Genomic DNA, 19,577 nt, shown 5'->3' with positions numbered 1-19,577 from the left:
TAATATCTCATCATTACTTATCAAAAAAAAAAATAAATAGAATTACTAAAAATTTGAGTCAGTCCAAAGCTTGAAGACCTGAATCTGTAATAGTTAAATATTCATATCATTTTAAATTCAAGTACTGAAGTTATTAGAACTCTTCATTAAAGTAAGAAATGATGAAGGTTGAAATTTGTTAATAAATTTCAACCTACATCCCTATGATCATATTTTTCTAAAACATTCTTTCACTAATATTATCTTAATAAACTAAAAATTTAGTTCTGTAAACTTCAAATACCTGAATATGTAATAGTGAAAAGTTTATTATCATCTTGAATTCATGTGGTACAATAAGTAAACTATCTAATAATCCCTATTGTCGCATTTTTTTTTATTCTTTTATCTGTATTATCTTAATAAATATCAACACTACCCATGTTCAATGAAAAAATCTATGTAAAAAGACATGACAACATTCCAACCTTCCACTCATATTTTAACATCTAGAATTTATATGCATCCACTTGTCATCTATTAAAGGAAATATTAGTTTTATGGTTCCAGGATAAATCATTGGTCCAGGGACTTGAGGGAAAAAAAAAAAAGAAAGATGAAATTGAAACCATTCCCATTTAAATGAAAAAAAAAAAAAAAAACTATTAATATATTCTTAGAAATGAAAAAATCAAGTGGGCTTTTTGAATAATAAATAGATATTTTGACAGGTCTATAAGAAGAATATAAGGAGAGACACATGACAAATTTCTGCAATGAAGAAAATTCCTTTTAAAAGTTAACAAAAAAAAAATCCTTCTCAAAATTGCAAAGCAGATAAAGAGGGTAGAGGAAGAGAAATTTGTTGCTGGTAAGATTCATTGCATACAAGGTTGAATACTAATTTTAAACTAAGCATGTATTGCTTTCAATGTTGTCAGGTTTGCACAACCAAAAATTTTAAATCATATTTAAGTTAAACTGAAGTTTTAAGAGGCAACTTTTTTTGTTATCAAGCATATTGATTTTATAATTTTCAGCACTTAATATGATTATCAAACAACCCTTAACCTTTTTATGGTATGCCTTGCTGGAGGTGGGCTAGCTTTCTTTAATCTTTCTGAACTAGCATATAGGAATTGTGCATTAATGAAGGTGAATCAGGTGTTGAGAGGTTTAAGACTTGGCCTCTCTTTGCATGTTACATCTCAGACATCTGCGGGTTTTCCTATTACCATCTAGCTTGACTAAGGCCTTTGGATTGGTTTTTTTGAAGTCTAAAACTCTTCTTTAAGCACAACAACTTCTTTCTTCTGTGTTTGGGTAATTTTACTAAAAAATATTCTAGCTTAAAGAAGAGCTAAACATGGAAGCAAGGACAGCGTTGCTTATCATGGGAGCCCTTTTATAGCTTATGCCAGAAGTTTTTTCATTTTAATTGAACTTTCATATTAGCAAGATTGTTCTCTTTGAAATCATGGCTTCAGCTTCTGTTTCTGCTTCTAGATAGGGCCAAAACCAAAAAAAGTTTTCCTAAATGAGGCTTGAGTTTTCTTTGTGATTTCATTGGGTACCATGCTTTGAGATTCTATGTACTAAATACTTGATCATAAACTAGAAGTAATTGGAGCCTTTTAGGTCTAGTTTGGTGCAACGTTTTGATAGCCTAAAAACTCTTTCCAATTGCTTAAGAGATGATTGCAAAAGTGCATGTCCTACTTCTCATATGTGGAAGTTCTACCATTATTATCCGTTCTCATTGAGTATTTCTTGTGATTGCATTGGGCATGGAATTTTGAGGTTCTATATACCAAATACTCAATCAGAAGGTACATATTTATGCCTTCAAGTCTCCTGTTGTGCAACTTTTGGGTAGCCTAACAACTCTTTCAGATTGTTAAGCACTTTATGGGTGTTCAATTATGCACTAGAACACATTTTTTAAATCAGGCTTGGACCCCCAAATGTCCCTTCTGAGCAGTCTTACTGCTATCCTAGCCATCTACTTGGAAAGAGAAAGACAATTATTTCTTGTTCGTTCATTCAGTCATTGTGGTTTGCAGAGAATTTCTTTTTAAGGATGCAGCTAGCATTTGCAAATATGTCTCCAACCAGGATCATGTTAATAGTTTGAATCTTTCCAAATTAACAGGTGGAGATCAATATTCCAGAACTGAACCCAGAAATGGTAAGAAAAATTTCCCTTTTAATTTTTCTAGGATTTTGTTTGGAGTTAACCATATCTTATGATGCACAGGATGTTTATCGAATAGGTACACTGATGGAACTTGTTCGAGTCCTTGCTCTATCATTCGCTGATGATGGAAAACATGTTAAGGTATTTAGTTTAGTTGCTTGTGTTATAGCTAGCAGTAAATCTTCATTTTATAATAAAACACAGTAACAGTGGTTTCCATTTATTGAATTTTCCAGAATTGTTGCTCCTCAGGTTTGTGTTCAAGGTTCAATGGGAGAAGGTGCACTTGCTGGAATGCCATTGCAGCTGGCTGGAACTCGGAAGATCTTGGAGTTCATGGACTGGGGTGACTATGGTGCCAAGGGAACCTTTATCAACATTGGTTCTATAGGTATGCATCTGAAAACTAAAAGCATCTGCATTTGTATGACTTCCAGTTGTCTTTCCCCTCGTTATGTTGCAGTTTCTCATCGCATCCATCATGTCATAATATTATTGGTATTCCACATTCTTCATCAATGGTTCATTATTAGCTTGTTTCTTGCCTTTAAATAATAGGAACAAGGCATGTACAATTATGAAGAATAATGTCTTACATATAGACTTTCATATGAATTACTTTGATAGTAAGGTGGATACCATTTCTTCTTGTCAAGTTAATATTGCAAAAGTTTTGTTAAAAATGAGAAATGTTAATGTGATGGTGTTCTGAATTTTGTAATTTTCCCCAAATAAACTGTTCTCGTCCATATTTTAAAGTCTTTACTGTTTTTTCCCTCTTCATTGAACTTCAATGCTTTATTGTTAACATATTGTCCTTGTTTCATGGTTTCAGGCTGTAGACACTTCATTAGAGTCAGCATATTCAGATTAAATAGCATTTTTATTATGCATTATATATAACTGATTTTTAATGGCACTCCACCCTAGTGTTTCTACTGTATGTGCATTCTTAATTTGCAAAATATAGAAACATTCGATCAATTACAGGAATTATGATTTCCTTCTTATACATTTTTTTTTTTTTTTTTTTGATCGGTAAAAGAGATTCTATTAAAGAAAGAAAAAGACACCAAGAAGGTTGCTCAAGAATTACAAACCTATACACCCTCCTTCAAGAAAATGCTAAAAAAACACAAGGCCCCAAAATACAACCCTAATTAGAGCCCATCCAATCTATGAAATTAGCTATAGTTAGAGGACAATCAACTATGAACAATTTTGTTTCAGCCCAAAGAGAAAGAATAAAAGAGTATTTCAATCTTTGAATTGACAATATATCATCCTTGAAAGCCAAGCAATTCCTCGCCTTCCAAACCGTCCAAAAAATGTGCAGAGGAGCCGCTCTCCATACCTTCTTTCGCTTTTTGCCCACAAAAGAACCATGCCAGCTTAGAAGTGTTTCTTTAACAGAAGAAGGCAACACCCAAGCAACCCCAAAAACAGTAAAGAGAAGATCCCATAAAACCTTTGTTCTTGAACAATGAAGAAGGAGATGGTCTATGGTCTCCTCATTCTCAAGACACAGAAAACATCTATTTGCCAAAGCCCATCCTCTTTTCTGCACCTTGTCCAAAGTTAGTGCTTTGCCCCACGTAGCCTCCCATGCAAAAAAACTCATTTTGGGCTGCACATTCTCATTCCAAATAAGGCTTGAAGGAAACCGAGCCGAACCCCCCGCTTCAAGGGCCAAGTATAGAGAGTTAACCGAGAATTTACCACTCTTAGTTTCATTCCAAGATACCCTGTCCTCCACCTCCTCAATAATTCTATGACGATGTAACCGCTCCATGAAACTTGACGCTTCCTCTACCTCCCAATCATTGAAAGCTCTTAGAAAGCATGGATTCCAACCCCCCTTCCCCCCTCCGCCAAGGAATCCCAAACATCTACCACACTTTCTTCCTTCTCAACAGTCAGAGCAAATAGAGACGGGAAGGACGAACACAAAGGAGAATCCCCACACCACTTATCCCTCCAAAACCTCACCCTCCTTCCATTACCAACAATGCAAGTCAACCTATTGCTCACTAATTCCCAATCCATCCTTATCCCTTTCCACAACCCTAAGCCATGAGCCTCTCTCACTTCCCGAGTGGACCAACCTCCTCTCTCTTCTCCATATTTCCCTCTAATCACTTGATTCCATAGAGCTTCTCTCTCATTAGCAAACCGCCAATTCCATTTAGCAAGAAGGGCCTTGTTGAGAATATATAGGTTTTTTACCCCTAAGCCCCCTTTCTTCTTACTCAAGCACACCACCTCCCATCTCACTAGATGAGGCTTTCGCTCCAAATTACCCCCACCCCAAAGGAAGTCTCTTTGAATCTTTTCTAGTCTCCGTCTGACTACACTTGGTAGGCACAACAAAGACATAAGATAGATTGGTAAGTTCGATAACGTGCTTCGAATTAAGGTCATCCTCCCTCCTTTGGATAAGTATTGCCTCTTCCACATTCCTAGCCTCTTACGAAAGCGATCTTCTACTCCATCCCAAACTGATGTTGATTTGAAAGAAGCCCCCAAAGGCATCCCCAAATATGTGGACGGCAAACTACCCACTTTGCACCCAAACTCCCAAGCAAGGTGATCCATATTCTCTACCCTTCCTACAGGAATGAGTTCACTTTTTTCCAAATTTATTCTCAATCCCGAAGCGGCCTCGAACCACATAAGCAACCAACTAAGATAAGTCAAATGGTCTTGAGACGGCTTACAAAACACCAAAGTATCATCGGCGAACAACAAATGGGATATAAGGACCCCTTCTTCACTTCTTCCCTTGACTCTACACCCCGATAAATAGCCTCCCTCTACAGCCCTTTTGAGAAAAGCGCTAAAAACCTCCATTGCTATAACAAAGAGATAGGGGGAGAGGGGATCACCCTGCCTCAATCCCTTTGAGCTTTGGAAGAAACCTGTAGGGGTTCCGTTGACCAACACAGAAAAACTTGTAGTCGAAATGCACCATTTAATCCACCTAATCCATTTCTCCCCAAAACCCATTTTCTGCATAACTGTGAGAATAAAAGTCCAATCCACATTGTCATAGGCCTTCTCTATGTCCAACTTGCACAAGATGGCACTCTCATTATTTTTCAGAGTCGAATCAATGGCTTCATTGGCTATCAGTACTGCATCTAGTATTTGTCTTCCTTCCACAAACGCCCCTTGGGCCTTGGAAATCACCTTTCCAACCACCTTTTTTAGCCTATTGGCTAAAACCTTGGCCAACCACTTATACAAGCTACCCACCAAGCTTATAGGCCTAAAGTCCCCCAAATCTTCAGCTCCCACTTTTTTTGGAATTAAGACCAAAAAAGTTGCATTTAGGCTTTTAACAAATTTTCCATTTTCAAAGAATTCCTTGAAGAAACACAACACATCCGCCTTCACAAAATCCCAAGCAAATTGCCAGAAAGCCATAGAGAGTCCATCTGGCCCTGGAGCTTTATCCCCATTGCAACTCAACAATGCATTGAACACCTCCTCTTCCGTGAACGGGCTCTCCAACGTACTAGCATCCATCTGATCCAGAGTCTCTAACTGCAGCCCGGATATAGAAGGACGCCAGTCCCCCGAACTGGACAGCAGTAACTTAAAAGCATTGAGGATCCCTTCCCTAATTCCATTCTCCTCTGTGCACCAAACTCCATTAATCTTGATTCTGTCCACATTATTCCTCCTCCTGTGGGCGTTAGCCATCTTGTGGAAATAACCCGTATTTCTGTCCCCCTCTTTCAGCCACACTTCCCTAGATTTTTGCCTCCAACTGATTTCTTCAATTAAAACCCATTTTTTATAATCTTCCCTCGCTTCTTTCCTAGCTTCCAGCTCTTCCAAATTCAGTCTTCTAATTTTCTCCTTTGCATCCCACAACTGCACCTGCTCCAACGCCGCATTTTTTCTAAGCTCAATCCTGCCAAATGAGTCTCTATTCCACTCCTTCAGCTTAGCCTTCAGAACTTTTATTTTTTCAGCCAAAATGAAACTTGCTGACCCATTGATTCTGACCCCCTCCCACCAAGACTTCATAAGCTCTTTCACACCTTCCACTTTCAACCACATGTTTTCAAATCTAAAAGGGGAAGGGCCTCTTCTTGCACCCCCTACATCCAGCAGAATCGGGAAGTGATCGGAGACTGGTCTTGGAAGGACACACTGCCTCACGTCACCAAAGTGGATGTCCCAACCCTCATTAATCAAGAACCTATCCAGCCTTGAGAAGGTCTGATTATTCACCCCTCCGTTCCAAGTAAAAGGGCCCCCGACTAAAGGCATATCCTTTAACTCTAGGTCTTCTATGATTTCTAAGAACCTTCTCATATTCGAATTCAGGCTCCCCCCTCCTTCTTATACATAACTTGGTTGGGTATTTAATTTTGTTGATGTTGCCATCTCGTTTCATATTTGTGCAGGTTCTAAAGAGGTTGAAGAGCAAGATGACTTGTTTATTCTAGTGGCTCCTCAAAATGCTGTTGGGAATTGTATTATTGATGTAAGGATCTTGAGAGCAAATGTTTAATTGCGTTTTTATTTTTTTTTGGCACAGCATCTCTACTTGACACCTATACTTCCATATTTTCCTTTTAAGAGCCTTGAGGTTGAAAATGCAGGATCTAAAAGCTATGACCGATGCTGCTGGTAACCGTCCAGTCATTCTTGTCAATCCTAGGCTCAAGGTTTGGTTTCTGATATGAACTTTAACTTAATATCCATTCATCAAGTGATTTGTGTACCTATTAATATATGACTTGTCTTTCCTGCATTTGCAATTTTGTACAAAAGTACATGCTTCATTTCTTAATAGTTTTCATATAGTAAATTTTGTTTTATTCAAACCATCAAATGTACCAGCTCTAGGTCAAATGCAAAACATCTAAAATATCCCACATGAAAGAGCAGACCAAATCACAAGTAAAATTTCAAATGGGACTTCCCACCCTAGTCCCTAGTACCTCTCTTGTCATCGAGGTTCCAGAAAAGAGTGGCCTTAAATGATTCTCAGATTCTTTCCTTTTCAAATGGACCACTATACAGTTCCTAGCATTTTCTCTGCAGTTTAATCCCTTTAATTCTTCACTTGCAACAAAAATACACTGAGCACCCATGAAAACCTAGCCCTAATTGGCAAAGGTAAAATATATTAGAAGGCAAACCTCTTAATTAATGCAGATTATGCCATTGTGAAAATTCAATCTCTGGAAACTAGGAGTTTAACCATAAAAATCTTTTCAAAAAGCATAAGAAAATTTGATCTACTTTACAAGGAACTGCCACTCATTAGGAAACTATTAAACTGAACCTAAAATTCAGTTAAGGAAATTTTACTGCTTTACTATTACTCTCTTACCTATGAAACATGAAACTTTGTTGGGTTCCTCTCACCATACCATGCTTACAATTACCTTGTTTATTGGTTATTAAAGGTCCTTTTTGGCATCCAGTTATGTTTTAGTGCAAATACTTTTTTGTCTGTACTAATTCTCTTATGAATTTCTTCAAATTCAGGATTTACCTGGTTCCAGTGGTATTATGCAAGTATGTACAAACCAGTAAGCTGTAAATAACACACAAATGAATATATATTGTCAGCTTCTAATATGCCAATTTCTCTTGAAGACAATGGGCCGGGACAAGAGATTGGAATATGCTGCGTCATTTGAAAATTGCTATTTCTTTCGGCTTCTATATTACGCAGGAACTCAATACCCAATTATGGGTGCTATCAGGTGAGATTACTGTGAATCTAGTACTTTCTGAATGCCCTTAGTTTTGTTTTGGTTTTGGTATCTTTCAAATTTGAGAGAAATTTTGACCTACTCAAGAGGGAACACATCATGAAGAATAATATAGGATATAGAATGAGGCTACACAAAGTATTTAATACTCTATTATAATAATCTCTGTCAACCTTATATGGCTTTGATCAAGCAGAGGGTATGGCATGCAGTGGTAGTAAAGACTAAAGAGAAAAACCTTATGTAAATTTACTTCTCTCTCCTCTCAAAGTCAGTTTGATGTGAGAACTAAGAATCCGTTCGGTTGTGATTTTCGGAAGTGCTCTTAATCTTTCTAACACTTGAAATTTTTTATCAGAAGAGTTGTTTTCAAGTGTTCAAAAGGTTAAAAATATTCTCTAAAATCACTATCAAATAAGTTCTAAGAATACTAGAAGATAACTTCACAAGTAAAAAAAAAACCAAGTAAACATCTTGGCTACAATATTTATATCCATATTTTATATCTTGAGAGGGACGTAGGGGTTGGCATATACTCATCTCCCGAAAAATTTTTGTCAGCCAAAATGTTCCTTACAAGTCAATCTCACCTCATGATTTCAGGATGTCTTATCCATACCGTTATGAATTATACAAGAGGGTAGATGAATCATTTGGAAAGGAGAAGTATATCATCCTCACAACGTCTAGTGAACGGCCAAACATCGATGAAATCAATGACGCATTCATAGGAAAACCAAGGTAACTCATATTGAAGTTTCCGAAATGATGTGTTATTACCCATTTTCTTTCTTTACTTTTCAATCCCACCCACCGGCCTAATCATCAATTCAATTCATTTTGGATCAACACTTGCAGGTCTGAAGCCAAGAAGGCCACAGGATTCTGGTAATATAGACCTCTGTATGTTTAATAGTACCCAGTTGTTGTGTCTCTTTGAGGTTGACCCATTCATTTGTTTCTCCTGTAGGGGCTTCTTGAGTGGTATACTTTGAGTAGAAAGGAGAGTATGTTGATACGCATCAGATGGAGGTTTCAATATTAGAAAGTATGTAAAGGTAAATATTATGTTATCATACTGCCCATTTTGATGAGCCTGAATTGCACTCCTCCAGATGAATCCAGAAGGAAAGTGTTTATTCCCTTCAACTATTTTTTTTCCTCCCCAGGATATATTCTATTCAATACATGACAGATTTAATTCCCATTGACCACTCTTTCTTCCTTTATTTTGAAAGGAAAGAGACTTTCTATCCATCAGTGAAATTTGAAAAAAAAAAAAAAAAAAAAAAAAAAAAAAAAAAGAAAGAAAGAAAGAAAGAAAAAAAAGATTACCATAATGGAATTTAAAAATATAGATGCTTCTCATAAATAGGAAACATAAAATAAAGCAAGTGAATTATTTCATTAGTTGTCACCAAGTTTCAAGGTCTTCCCATGTTGAATCGTCTTCACTGTATAGAACTTCTCCCACCAGTGTTACGTCCCTGCCATGGCATCAATAATCCTGATTTTCAACCGCCAAACAAAAAAGATGGAGACCCTAAGAAGAGAGAATTGAGAAAAAAAATAAAAAATAAGAAAATGAATGGCTGAGAAAAGAGAACACAAAGTAAGAAAGACAAAGAAGATAGAAAGAGAAAGACAAAAAAAATCAGGACGTCGGATAGAATGGATAGAGGAGAAGATGGCGTTGTCGTGGCAATTTTTTTATTTTTTATTTTTAAAGGAAATAAGAAGTATTAATTGGATAAGGTTTGGGTTAAAACAGAATTCAGTTCCTAATAAAAAAAATTATTATTCTTTTGTTAATGAAATGGATATACAAAATTACACGTGTCATTTTAATTTCTCCTCCCAAGTCCCACCAAACCCCTTACTTAATCCTTCACTTATTTGTAAAGAAAAAGAAAGAGAAATGGTCATAGCCCCACCTGACCTAAATTAAGTGCTCTTCCAATAAACTTCTCCTTAAATAAGCTCCAAATTTTAATTATAATTAACGCTCCATGTAAAGATAAGGTTTGGAATCATAAAGAAAGCCGATCGTGGAAAATAAAGCTATTGGGTGGGCATTAAGAAGTGAAAATATTTTCTCCAACTTTCAAAAGTGGAACACCTCTGCAACTTTCAATAGGAATTAAGGTAAATCAATTCTACACGATCCTCAAATCTGTAGAAAAATCAAAAGGAAACAGAACTGCCTAGAAAAGAAAAAACCTTCCTTTTCATAAAGCTAACCATGCCCAATCCCTAAATTAGGAATATTATCTGCATATCAAGTTAGGAGAGATCTTCTCATACCCCATTATAGCCACAAGATAAAATACCAAAATTTTCAAATACAATATCATCTCTTTATCACTGCATTGGTGATGGGGCTGAGTGATGATAGTGAATTATTTGGCTTCAATGTAGAAAGTGGGGCCAGATGAAAGGACTCTGTTTTTGTTTTTGATTTGGCACTGAATTATTTTATGTCCGGAAGATTCATTGGTGTTGATGATGCACAGAGATGGTGACTCTCAACAAGTTGAGGAAAATTACAGCCAAGTACTATAAAATATTCATACACCTTCATGCATTATATTTGGTTTGGTGACAAAGTCCTCTTTCCTTTCTTTATTAAACAAAAAGAGAAAATAAAAATGAAGATTTGGTTGTGGTTAAATTGAAATTATAGGGAGTTTTTCAAAGTATTGGTGTCATTCCACTGAGTGTATTTATGGAAGAGAGACTAAGCAAAGTCAATAATAATAAACTGTCACTGCGAAAAAAGGGTTGTCTCTGACTTTTTCGGAGATGTTTTGGATTATAGGGGGTGGGCTTGCGTGTGATGAGCCCACCATCCATGACTCGGAAGAATGCAGACATAGCAGATAAGAAATGGAATCAGAAACTGAAGCAAATCCACATAAGCTTCCAACAGGAAGAACAAGCCAAGTGGTGAAGAAAAGACAGAGTGGGAAAAGCGTTGAAAGCCCATTAACCTTTTTAAGGGTCTCTCTCTTTCTGTTTCTCTCCCTGTTTCTCTTCTTGCCTTTTCAAGCGTCTCCAAAACCACCCAAAACCATTTTTTTTTCATTGGAAGTTTTTTTTGGATGGTAACTTTCTTGGGTGCCAAAAACAGAGCAAGCCTTCCGAATATTTTCATGGTAATTTAATCCCTTCCTTGATTTAAAGCAAGGATTTTTTTTCCTTAAATAATTGTTGTCCTGTATCAAATATTTTATCCATTTGTTGTGGATGAAGACTGGTAAGTGATTATGATAGGTCAGCCCCTCATTATTAAAAGCTAATACCATTGTTGATTTTCTCTTCACTTCAGTTGAGAATTACAAAAACCTTGAGTGGGGAACCTCTCTGTTTCTCCTTGTAAACCGCCCTTGGATTGAATTCTCAAGGAGAAGAAGGTCTTAGAGTCATTTTCCTTGGTGTCTCAACTGTGTTGGGAGAGGAGGAAGAAGAGGAACTATGGAGGTGGGAGATGGGTCTTTTGCTCCTGTAGGTGTGTCCAAGCAGAGGGCAGACCAGTACAAAGGCGGGCTCACTACTTATGTGGTCGTTGCTTGCCTTGTTGCTGCTGTTGGGGGTGCAATTTTCGGCTATGACATTGGGGTTTCAGGTACTTCACTTTTCCTACATCAAAGCTGTAAAATATTCCAGTTTGCTTTTTGTAATGATGAGGGAATCCGTGTGAAATGGAAGAAAATCTCAAGGGAATGGAACTTTTTGCCTTTAGGCATGGATAATTCTTTAGTATATACTACTTTTCAAATGGAGTACTGGGCATCTCATATCTCGCAGGAATGGAATCAGAATTATAAAGAACTTTTTGTACTGACTTTTGGTTGGCAAGTGTGGAGAAGATTAAAATTTGAAACCAGATGGGTCATTAGTCCATGAACAACAAAACAAGACAGAAATTCTAGTAGCCAAATTGGGACTCTATTCAATTTTCCTCTGCAGATTTTGCTTTCAAATTTATGCACTTTTCAAAACCCCTCAGATGGGGGTTACATCCACAAAGTCCTGTTTTCGATGTTGCTGTCACCACAAATCTAATCCTGGACAAAACTCCAAATGAGAGTGGAAAGTAATGGTGATCTTTTTTCTGGATTTGATTATCTTTTAGAAGAGTAGCAAAACACAGGTTTATCCCTCTGTTCCTGAATATGATGATCATAAGTGGCCAAATGCCCAAAATGTTCATTAAAAACAAACATAACAAATTCTTACCAATGCTATCTTGATGAATAACAGGAGGCGTGACATCAATGGATACATTTCTTGAAAAATTCTTCCACACAGTCTATTTAAAAAAGAGGCGGGCCGAAGAAGACCACTACTGCAAGTACAATGACCAAGGCCTTGCAGCATTTACCTCTTCACTCTACCTTGCTGGTTTGGTTGCGTCCATTGTGGCATCGCCTATTACAAGGAAGTATGGGCGTCGAGCAAGTATAGTATGTGGTGGGATCAGCTTTCTTGTTGGAGCTACCCTAAATGCTGCAGCTGTGAACTTGGCGATGCTTCTTTCGGGTCGGATCATGCTTGGTATTGGCATTGGATTTGGCGATCAGGTAATATAATTTACATGAAACTCTAGATTTTTTCATGTTGCCATAGACTCACTTCTACAGTTCTACCAAACATACATCCAGGATTCCTTATTTGAAAGGAACAGAATTTTCATTCTCTGAACTACCAAACCTTCACAGCCTAAAGGTCTGGTCTGGTGTTTGTCAAGGGGAATGGAGTGCATAAGAACTCCATCATAGAAACGTCCATGTATCTCAAAGAATAACAGGAAAAGACTTAATACTTCTTACTTAATAACTTAAGTTAAATTATTTTCGAGTTGTTCAAATAGTTGAAAAACAATTAGAAGGAATTTATAAATGATTTAGAGGTTAGAAATCATGAAAAAGTGTAATAAAAATGAAAAAAAAAACTCACTTCATGGTATCTGGACTTGAAAGACACCCTGGAGAGATCTTGAAAAGTTGGACACAACAGAAATGTCCAAATGTATGATATTGGATAGAGTTTAATTGTTTGACAGTTAGGTTGTTTGGAGGGACAGTTCCAGACAACTATAACAGGGTTTGGATGTACAATTCCGAACATTCTAACCTTGTTCAAAAATATAGCGTCAGACATTTATAAAACATTCGACTTTGCAAAACTGAACGCCATTTGCGACACCTCCTTCTTCAAAAATGCGAAAAGAAATATAAAAATATTATAAATGACATACATTTGCACTTTATGACATTCCTTGGCACTTATGCCATCATTGGAGATGATTATTTGTTTATCCATTGGTGCAAAACACAACTCTCTTGATAAATTTTATTAGAACTTTAGAGAGATTAAAAGAGAAGTGAAGGAAGAATAAGAAGGTAGCATCAAGGGGTGTTTTTGTTCTAAAAATATTCATTATTTAAATGGATGCAAAAATCAGTTTGGTGGATACAAATATAATTTTTTATTTATTTATTAAGTATTCATATTAAAATTTTATAGATGCATAAGAATAATTATAAAAATATTTATTATAAAAGATGAGTTGAATGTAAAATCATACTTATAATGTACTGCCATTAAATATGGACAAACAAGACAAAAGAGATTCGAGATTAAGAGTGAGTTATCTATTTTAACTTTTTAAAAACATTTTTTATTTTTAAGTTGTGATATTATATTATTTTATTAAATATATTTTATCTACTTAATGACTTAAATCGAATCATTAAGTGGTACTGAATATTTATCAAACACCCTCCCAGTTGGAGACTCAAGGAGGAAGGAAGGTGGGATGTGTTTTTGCATTAGCTTTTTAAATAGTTGATCTACTCTTTGTTATTCTTGTGTGAAGGCAGTGCCACTATATTTGTCAGAGATGGCGCCAGCCCATCTCCGAGGAGCACTGAACATGATGTTTCAGTTAGCAACCACGACGGGGATCTTCACAGCAAACATGATCAATTACGGAACAGCAAAGCTCCCCTCATGGGGATGGAGGTTGTCATTGGGCCTGGCTGCATTACCAGCTATCTTAATGACAGTGGGAGGCCTACTTCTTCCTGAGACTCCCAACAGTCTAATTGAACGGGGATCAAGGGAGAAAGGGAGACAAGTCCTAGAAAGAATCAGAGGTACCAACGAAGTTGATGCAGAGTTTGAAGACATTGTGGATGCTAGTGAGCTTGCAAACTCAATCAAGCATCCTTTCAGAAACATCCTTGAGAGAAGGAACAGGCCACAGCTGGTTATGGCAATCTGCATGCCAGCTTTCCAGATCCTCAACGGCATCAATTCTATTCTCTTCTATGCCCCAGTTCTGTTTCAGACCATGGGATTTGGAAATGCTTCTCTCTACTCCTCCGCTTTGACAGGGGCCGTTCTTGTTTTATCCACAGTGGTTTCAATCGGATTGGTGGATAGATTGGGTAGAAGAGTTTTACTGATTTCTGGGGGAATCCAAATGGTCTTATGTCAGGTACACATTCAAAAAACACTTCATTTCTGCTTTTTTCCACCATATAACTCTTTCCATTTTTCCCACTTTGGCATGATGAACAGGTGATAGTTGCCATAATCCTGGGGGTCAAGTTCGGAAGCAATGACGAGCTCTCGAAAGGCTACTCAGTATTGGTGGTGATTGTGATCTGCCTCTTTGTTATAGCTTTCGGATGGTCGTGGGGGCCACTTGGGTGGACAGTTCCAAGTGAGATATTCCCACTGGAGACCCGATCAGCAGGACAGAGCATAACAGTGGCTGTGAACCTCCTGTTCACCTTCATAATAGCTCAGTGTTTCCTTTCCATGCTTTGTTCTTTCAAGCATGGAATTTTCCTCTTTTTTGCTGGGTGGATTGTTATCATGACCCTCTTCGTATACTTCTTCCTACCTGAAACAAAGGGAGTTCCCATTGAAGAAATGATATTCGTGTGGAAGAAGCATTGGTTCTGGAAGAGGATGGTGCCTGGGACTCCAGATGTTGACGACATCGATGGCCTGGGAAGCCATTCAATGGAGTCAGGTGAAAAGACAAAGCTAGGCAGCTGAGCTTAATTCTTCCGATTTCGGTGAACTTCAAATAATCCATGTAGCATATGGCAAGCCAGGCTCCTATCATGAGCCAAATAAATTAGTCTTTGTATATTGTTGCAGGGTGGAGGGTTTAATTTGGCCTACCGTGAGAGATCCCACATACAAATGAGGCTTTGTTTATATTTTCCGCATGAAGTATGGATGGCTACGGAACAGACTTGGGACGGGCCATCTCTATTCAAACTCCTCCTTTTATTTAAATTTATTTCCATCCTCCCCCAAAAATGAAATTAAACTCGTCCTTTAATCTTTATTTAAATTATTTATGTAATTTTGTAAAAAATATTGATATGATTAAAATTAATCAAAATATATAGAAATATTATAAAAAATTTTGAGAAATAATAAAAGTAATAATATACATATTAAAGTTGTTTTACTAAAAAAAATTACATAAATATAATTGATATAAAAAAGGTAATTTATATAGTTTCTTTTTGTTTTAAAATGTTTATGGCTTATTTATTAATTTGTATTTATATATAATTAATTAATTGAAAATTATTCATTATAAAAGTTATTATGATGTTTTTATATCATGAGATAATTAAAACTAATTATTTTATTAAAATTTTATTTTTATGTTTTATTGTTTTTTTCGGAAAAAAACTTTAAATAAAATAATTACTATATATTTAGAGTGAGTTTGACAGCGATTTTAAAAAATATTTTTAGTCTTTTTAACACTTAAAATTTTTTATTTTTCAAGTATTAAAAACAATAGAAACACTTCTCAAAATTATTGTCAAATACACTTTTAATATATGTGACCTTCAATAATGTTGGCAAGCTTTTTGCATACCCACTGTCATGGGCTCAAGCCCAAACCTTTTGTATGTTGTAGCTAGGTAGAGGGTTTAATTTGGCCTACCCTGAGATCCCACATACAAGTGAGACTTTGTTTAGATTTTTAGCCGCAAGTATAATCGAGCAAATAAGGTGGCATTTAAAATATATATATAACTTAATTTAAATTAAGTTTAAATAGACGTTAAATATTAAGTTGTTTTCTTTATTATTATTATTATTTGCTTGAATATTAAAGAAATTTGATTTAAGACTATGTCTTTGTTTTTTAACTTGTCATAAAAAAGTATAATGTTTTTTTTTTTTTACTTTTATCTTAAATTTTAAAGCATCTTGTTTTAAGAGTTAAGCTTAAAAAAAATAAAGACTTATTTTATTTACTTTTGACTAAATATGCTTAATCCCATTATTTTAAAATCTTATCAAATATATTTTTTATTTTGAATGAGAAAGGATGTAAGTGAAAATAATAAATAAAAATGATAGATGAAGTATTTAATGAAATTCAAAACCAATTGAGATTAGGTGTATTTATCAGGTGAACAAAATTAAACCAAAACAAATGATTCCTAAAATCCTTGTTGGTAGATATGGGATAAGAGATGATATAACATATCATATTATTTAGTTGGTAATGAGATCAAATAAGTTATATGATCGCTTATCTTATTCTATTTCAATCAAATATGACATAAAATAAGTTATTTTCATATATTATCTAACTTTGGTCTTGATGATTAAGTTGGAAAGTTCGGCCTTACCTAAGAAGAAGCTAGTTCTTCCTCCCTTGCTTGGCGGTTGATTGGCGGTTGATTGGTTTAAGAGAAAGATAGACCATACTACCAAACTTTTGTCTCTGGATGGGAAATCATAAAATGTAAGGTTGAGTATTGGAGGGTTAGTCAGATCCCCTCCTGCTTTTAGTTTGTCAGGTAGAACTCATTTTAGTTCTCAAGTAACTCAGTCTACCTCTAATGCCTTGAAGAGGCAGATCAAAACTCATGGGAACAAACACTTTTTTTGAGAAGGGTAAAGCGAGGGATAGGATAGATGAATAGGAGCGTAGCCTTAAGGTTGGCCAAAGTGGAAGGCTCCCTTGACCTCACTGGAAAATGAGAAGGAAGCTTTACTCAACCTTTTAGTGAAGATCAGGGAATCTAAGACTTCTCTTGAGGTCAAACTTCTTCATGTGTAAGAAAAGACGCTAAAGGGTCGACAAAGATGAGGTTTCGGCTAAGGTTTTTAGGGAACTGATAACTGATCTTCAGTCTCTAGATGAGCTTAATCAAAATGAAGGTTATACCTTTGGCTGGGTAGATGCTCACTTGGAGTTGGGTGTCAAGAACTTTGATCCTCCTAATTGGCTTCGATAGTCATTTAGAGGGTTTAACCGGTCAGTACTTGGTAGATCACTTAAGGCTAGATGAAGGGGGCTTTCTAAATCTAATAATTAGATGAGCTTTACCTTTTTGTTATTGTTGACATATTAGTCTTATTTTCTCTCTTAGGGTGCTTTGGTTCTCCTTGGCTTGCAAGTGCTGGGGATTCTTGGTGATCCACCTATGGGCCCTTCTAAATAGGTCGAGATGGATATGTAGTAGATATTACACAAGGATCATGTCAACTGACTTCCATGGACCTGGGAGGTGGCTTTAGGATTAGGTCGACTGTTTCTCCTGAGCGAACTAGGGATGATCTGCCTCAAGAGTAGGGGATTGACATCAACAGGGCTGAGCCTTCTGGAGATGACTGCAAAGAAAGGGATCTTCTTGTATTTGATGCTATCCTACGAGGCAGCGTGTGACTTCCTAGTGATCTTTTATATCTTTTTGAACAATTTACTGCTTTTTGTGTGATCTTTTTTATTGACTTGTTGGGAATCGAGTTGTTTTGAGTGGGGATTTTCTTTCTTCTCTGGCCAAGAGAAGTTGCCAATTGTGGTAAGACCTTTTAGGAAGGTGATCGATTCTTGAAAGAGCCACCATACATGTGTACAGTTTACCTTTTGAAACATCGGATGTACTCTTTGTTGTTACCGTGTGAAGGCAGTGCCATTATATTTGTCAGAGATGGCGCCGACCCATCTCCGAGGATCACAGAACCTAATGTTTCATTTAGCAACTGCGATGGGGATCTTCACAGTAAACATGATCAATTACGGAATAGGAAATCTCCCTTCATGGGGATGGAGGCTGTCATTGGGCCTGGCTGCATTACCAGCTATCATAATGACAGTGGAAGCCTGGGAGGCCTACTACTTCCTGAGACTCCCAACAGTCTAATCGAACGGGGATCAAGGGTGAAAGGGAGACAAGTCCTAGAAAGAATCAGAGGTACCAAAGAAGTTGATGCGGAGTTTGAAAACATTGTGGATGCTAGTGAGCTTGCAAACTCAATCAAGCATCCTTGAGAGAAGGAACAGGCCACAGTTGGTTATGGCAATCTGCATGCCGGCTTTCCAGATCCTCAACGGCATAAATTCTATTCTCTTCTATGCCCCAGTTCTGTTTCAGGCCCTGGGATTTGGAAATACTTCTCTCTACTCCTTCGCTTTGACGGGAGCAGTTCTTGTTTTATCCATACTGGTTTCAATTGCATTAGTGGGTAAATTGGGTAGAAGAGTTTTACTGATTTCTGGGGGAATCCAAATGTTCATCTGTCAGATACACATTCAAAAAGCTCTTTCATTTCTGCTTCTCCCTCCATATAACTCTTCCATTTTTCCCACTCTGGCATGATGAACAGGTGATGGTTGCCATTATCCTGGGGACAAGTTCAGCGGCAATGACAAGCTCTCGAAAGGCTACTCAGTATTGGTGTTGATTGTGACCTGCCTCTTCGTTATGGCAATCGGATGGTGTCGGTGGCCACTTGGGCGGACAGATCCAAGTGAGATATTCCCACTAGAGACCCGATCAGCAGGACAGAGCATAACAGTGGCTGTGACCCTCCTCTCCGCCTTCATAATGACGGAGGTCTAGAAAATCTTTTTTAAAAAATTGAAAATCTTTCTTTTTTTTTTTTAAACAAAGTCAATTTTTTAAATAAAATTGAAAAACTGTTTTTTAACATAATAAAGATAATTATTTTTCTAAATGTTTATCTTAAATAAATTTGGGACCATCTTTTTTTAAAAACAATAAATTTGAAATCATTTTTTGAGTAAAGATAATTTGCAAAGTTTTTAGTATAAAATTGAAAAACCTTTATTAAAATCTTTCTTTATAAAATTGAATAAAAGAAATCATTTTTGGCAAATAAATAAAAATAAAATCCTTTTTAATCAAATAAAAAACAATTTTAGGTAGATAAAAATGGGGATAAAAGCATCTTTTGTAAATAATTTTGTAAAATTTTTCTTCTTTTTTCTTATTAAACACCATTTTCATTGATAGAATTGAGTTGGATATTCTTTTCTAAATAAAATCATAAATCTAGTTTTCTAACAAAAAATAAAAATAAAAATCTTTTTCTTGTAAATAAAATAAAATTCAAACTTCTCTCTTTAAATGAGCTTGTACTTATTAATAAAAACAAGAAATTATTTGAAAATAAATTTGAATGTGAATAAAATTAAATCTTTTGATAAATAAATGAAAGCTTTATGAATAATCAAATTGGTTTTTAATGTAAATAAATTCTTTCAAGATTTCTTACAATTTTATTATGATATTTGAAATAATAAAATCTTTTTAATAATCATTTTGTGTATTTCTCATGTATCAATTTTGTAT

The 19,577-nt window shown here is 36.0% G+C and overlaps 2 protein-coding genes and 1 pseudogene across 3 annotated transcripts in view; all 3 read left to right on the top strand.

The window, feature by feature from the left end:
* LOC117925405 (adenylate kinase 5, chloroplastic) overlaps nt 1-9,128 on the top strand; it is a 28,476-nt gene extending 19,348 nt beyond the window's left edge. For both annotated transcript variants that reach the window (XM_034844406.1, XM_034844404.1), the window contains 10 exons: nt 2,132-2,167; nt 2,237-2,317; nt 2,429-2,567; nt 6,595-6,674; nt 6,793-6,858; nt 7,688-7,717; nt 7,799-7,908; nt 8,521-8,658; nt 8,776-8,805; nt 8,888-9,128. In XM_034844406.1, coding sequence (XP_034700297.1) covers nt 2,132-2,167; nt 2,237-2,317; nt 2,429-2,567; nt 6,595-6,674; nt 6,793-6,858; nt 7,688-7,717; nt 7,799-7,908; nt 8,521-8,658; nt 8,776-8,805; nt 8,888-8,912 — 735 coding nt within the window. In that variant the 3' untranslated portion in view covers nt 8,913-9,128. The remainder of the gene's footprint in view (nt 1-2,131; nt 2,168-2,236; nt 2,318-2,428; nt 2,568-6,594; nt 6,675-6,792; nt 6,859-7,687; nt 7,718-7,798; nt 7,909-8,520; nt 8,659-8,775; nt 8,806-8,887) is intronic.
* Nucleotides 9,129-10,692: 1,564 nt separating this feature from the next.
* LOC117925406 (sugar transport protein 7-like) lies at nt 10,693-15,266 on the top strand. Its single transcript, XM_034844407.1, has 5 exons — nt 10,693-11,072; nt 11,246-11,542; nt 12,181-12,500; nt 13,799-14,422; nt 14,506-15,266. The coding sequence occupies exons 2-5, from the start codon at nt 11,392-11,394 to the stop codon at nt 14,989-14,991; spliced, it is 1,581 nt and encodes a 526-aa protein (XP_034700298.1). The 5' UTR covers nt 10,693-11,072; nt 11,246-11,391; the 3' UTR covers nt 14,992-15,266.
* Nucleotides 15,267-17,873: 2,607 nt separating this feature from the next.
* On the top strand, nt 17,874-18,824 carry LOC117924769 (annotated as a pseudogene).
* The last annotated feature ends 753 nt before the right edge of the window (nt 18,825-19,577 follow it).

The sequence above is a fragment of the Vitis riparia genome, chromosome 11 (assembly GCF_004353265.1).
Source record: "Vitis riparia cultivar Riparia Gloire de Montpellier isolate 1030 chromosome 11, EGFV_Vit.rip_1.0, whole genome shotgun sequence".
Taxonomy (NCBI): Eukaryota; Viridiplantae; Streptophyta; class Magnoliopsida; order Vitales; family Vitaceae; genus Vitis; species Vitis riparia.
Note: the sequence above shows the minus strand (reverse complement) of the source record. Positions and strands in the feature narration are given on the sequence as shown.

What these genes read in the sequence shown, in the direction of transcription:
- LOC117925406 (XM_034844407.1), top strand. Translation starts at nt 11,392, where the DNA reads ATGGAGGTGGGAGATGGGTCTTTTGCTCCTGTAGGTGTGTCCAAGCAG. An exon ending in GCATTGGATTTGGCGATCAG is followed by an intron (nt 12,501 to 13,798) that starts GTAATATAATTT and finishes TCTTGTGTGAAG; the next exon opens with GCAGTGCCACTATATTTGTC. An exon ending in TCCAAATGGTCTTATGTCAG is followed by an intron (nt 14,423 to 14,505) that starts GTACACATTCAA and finishes CATGATGAACAG; the next exon opens with GTGATAGTTGCCATAATCCT.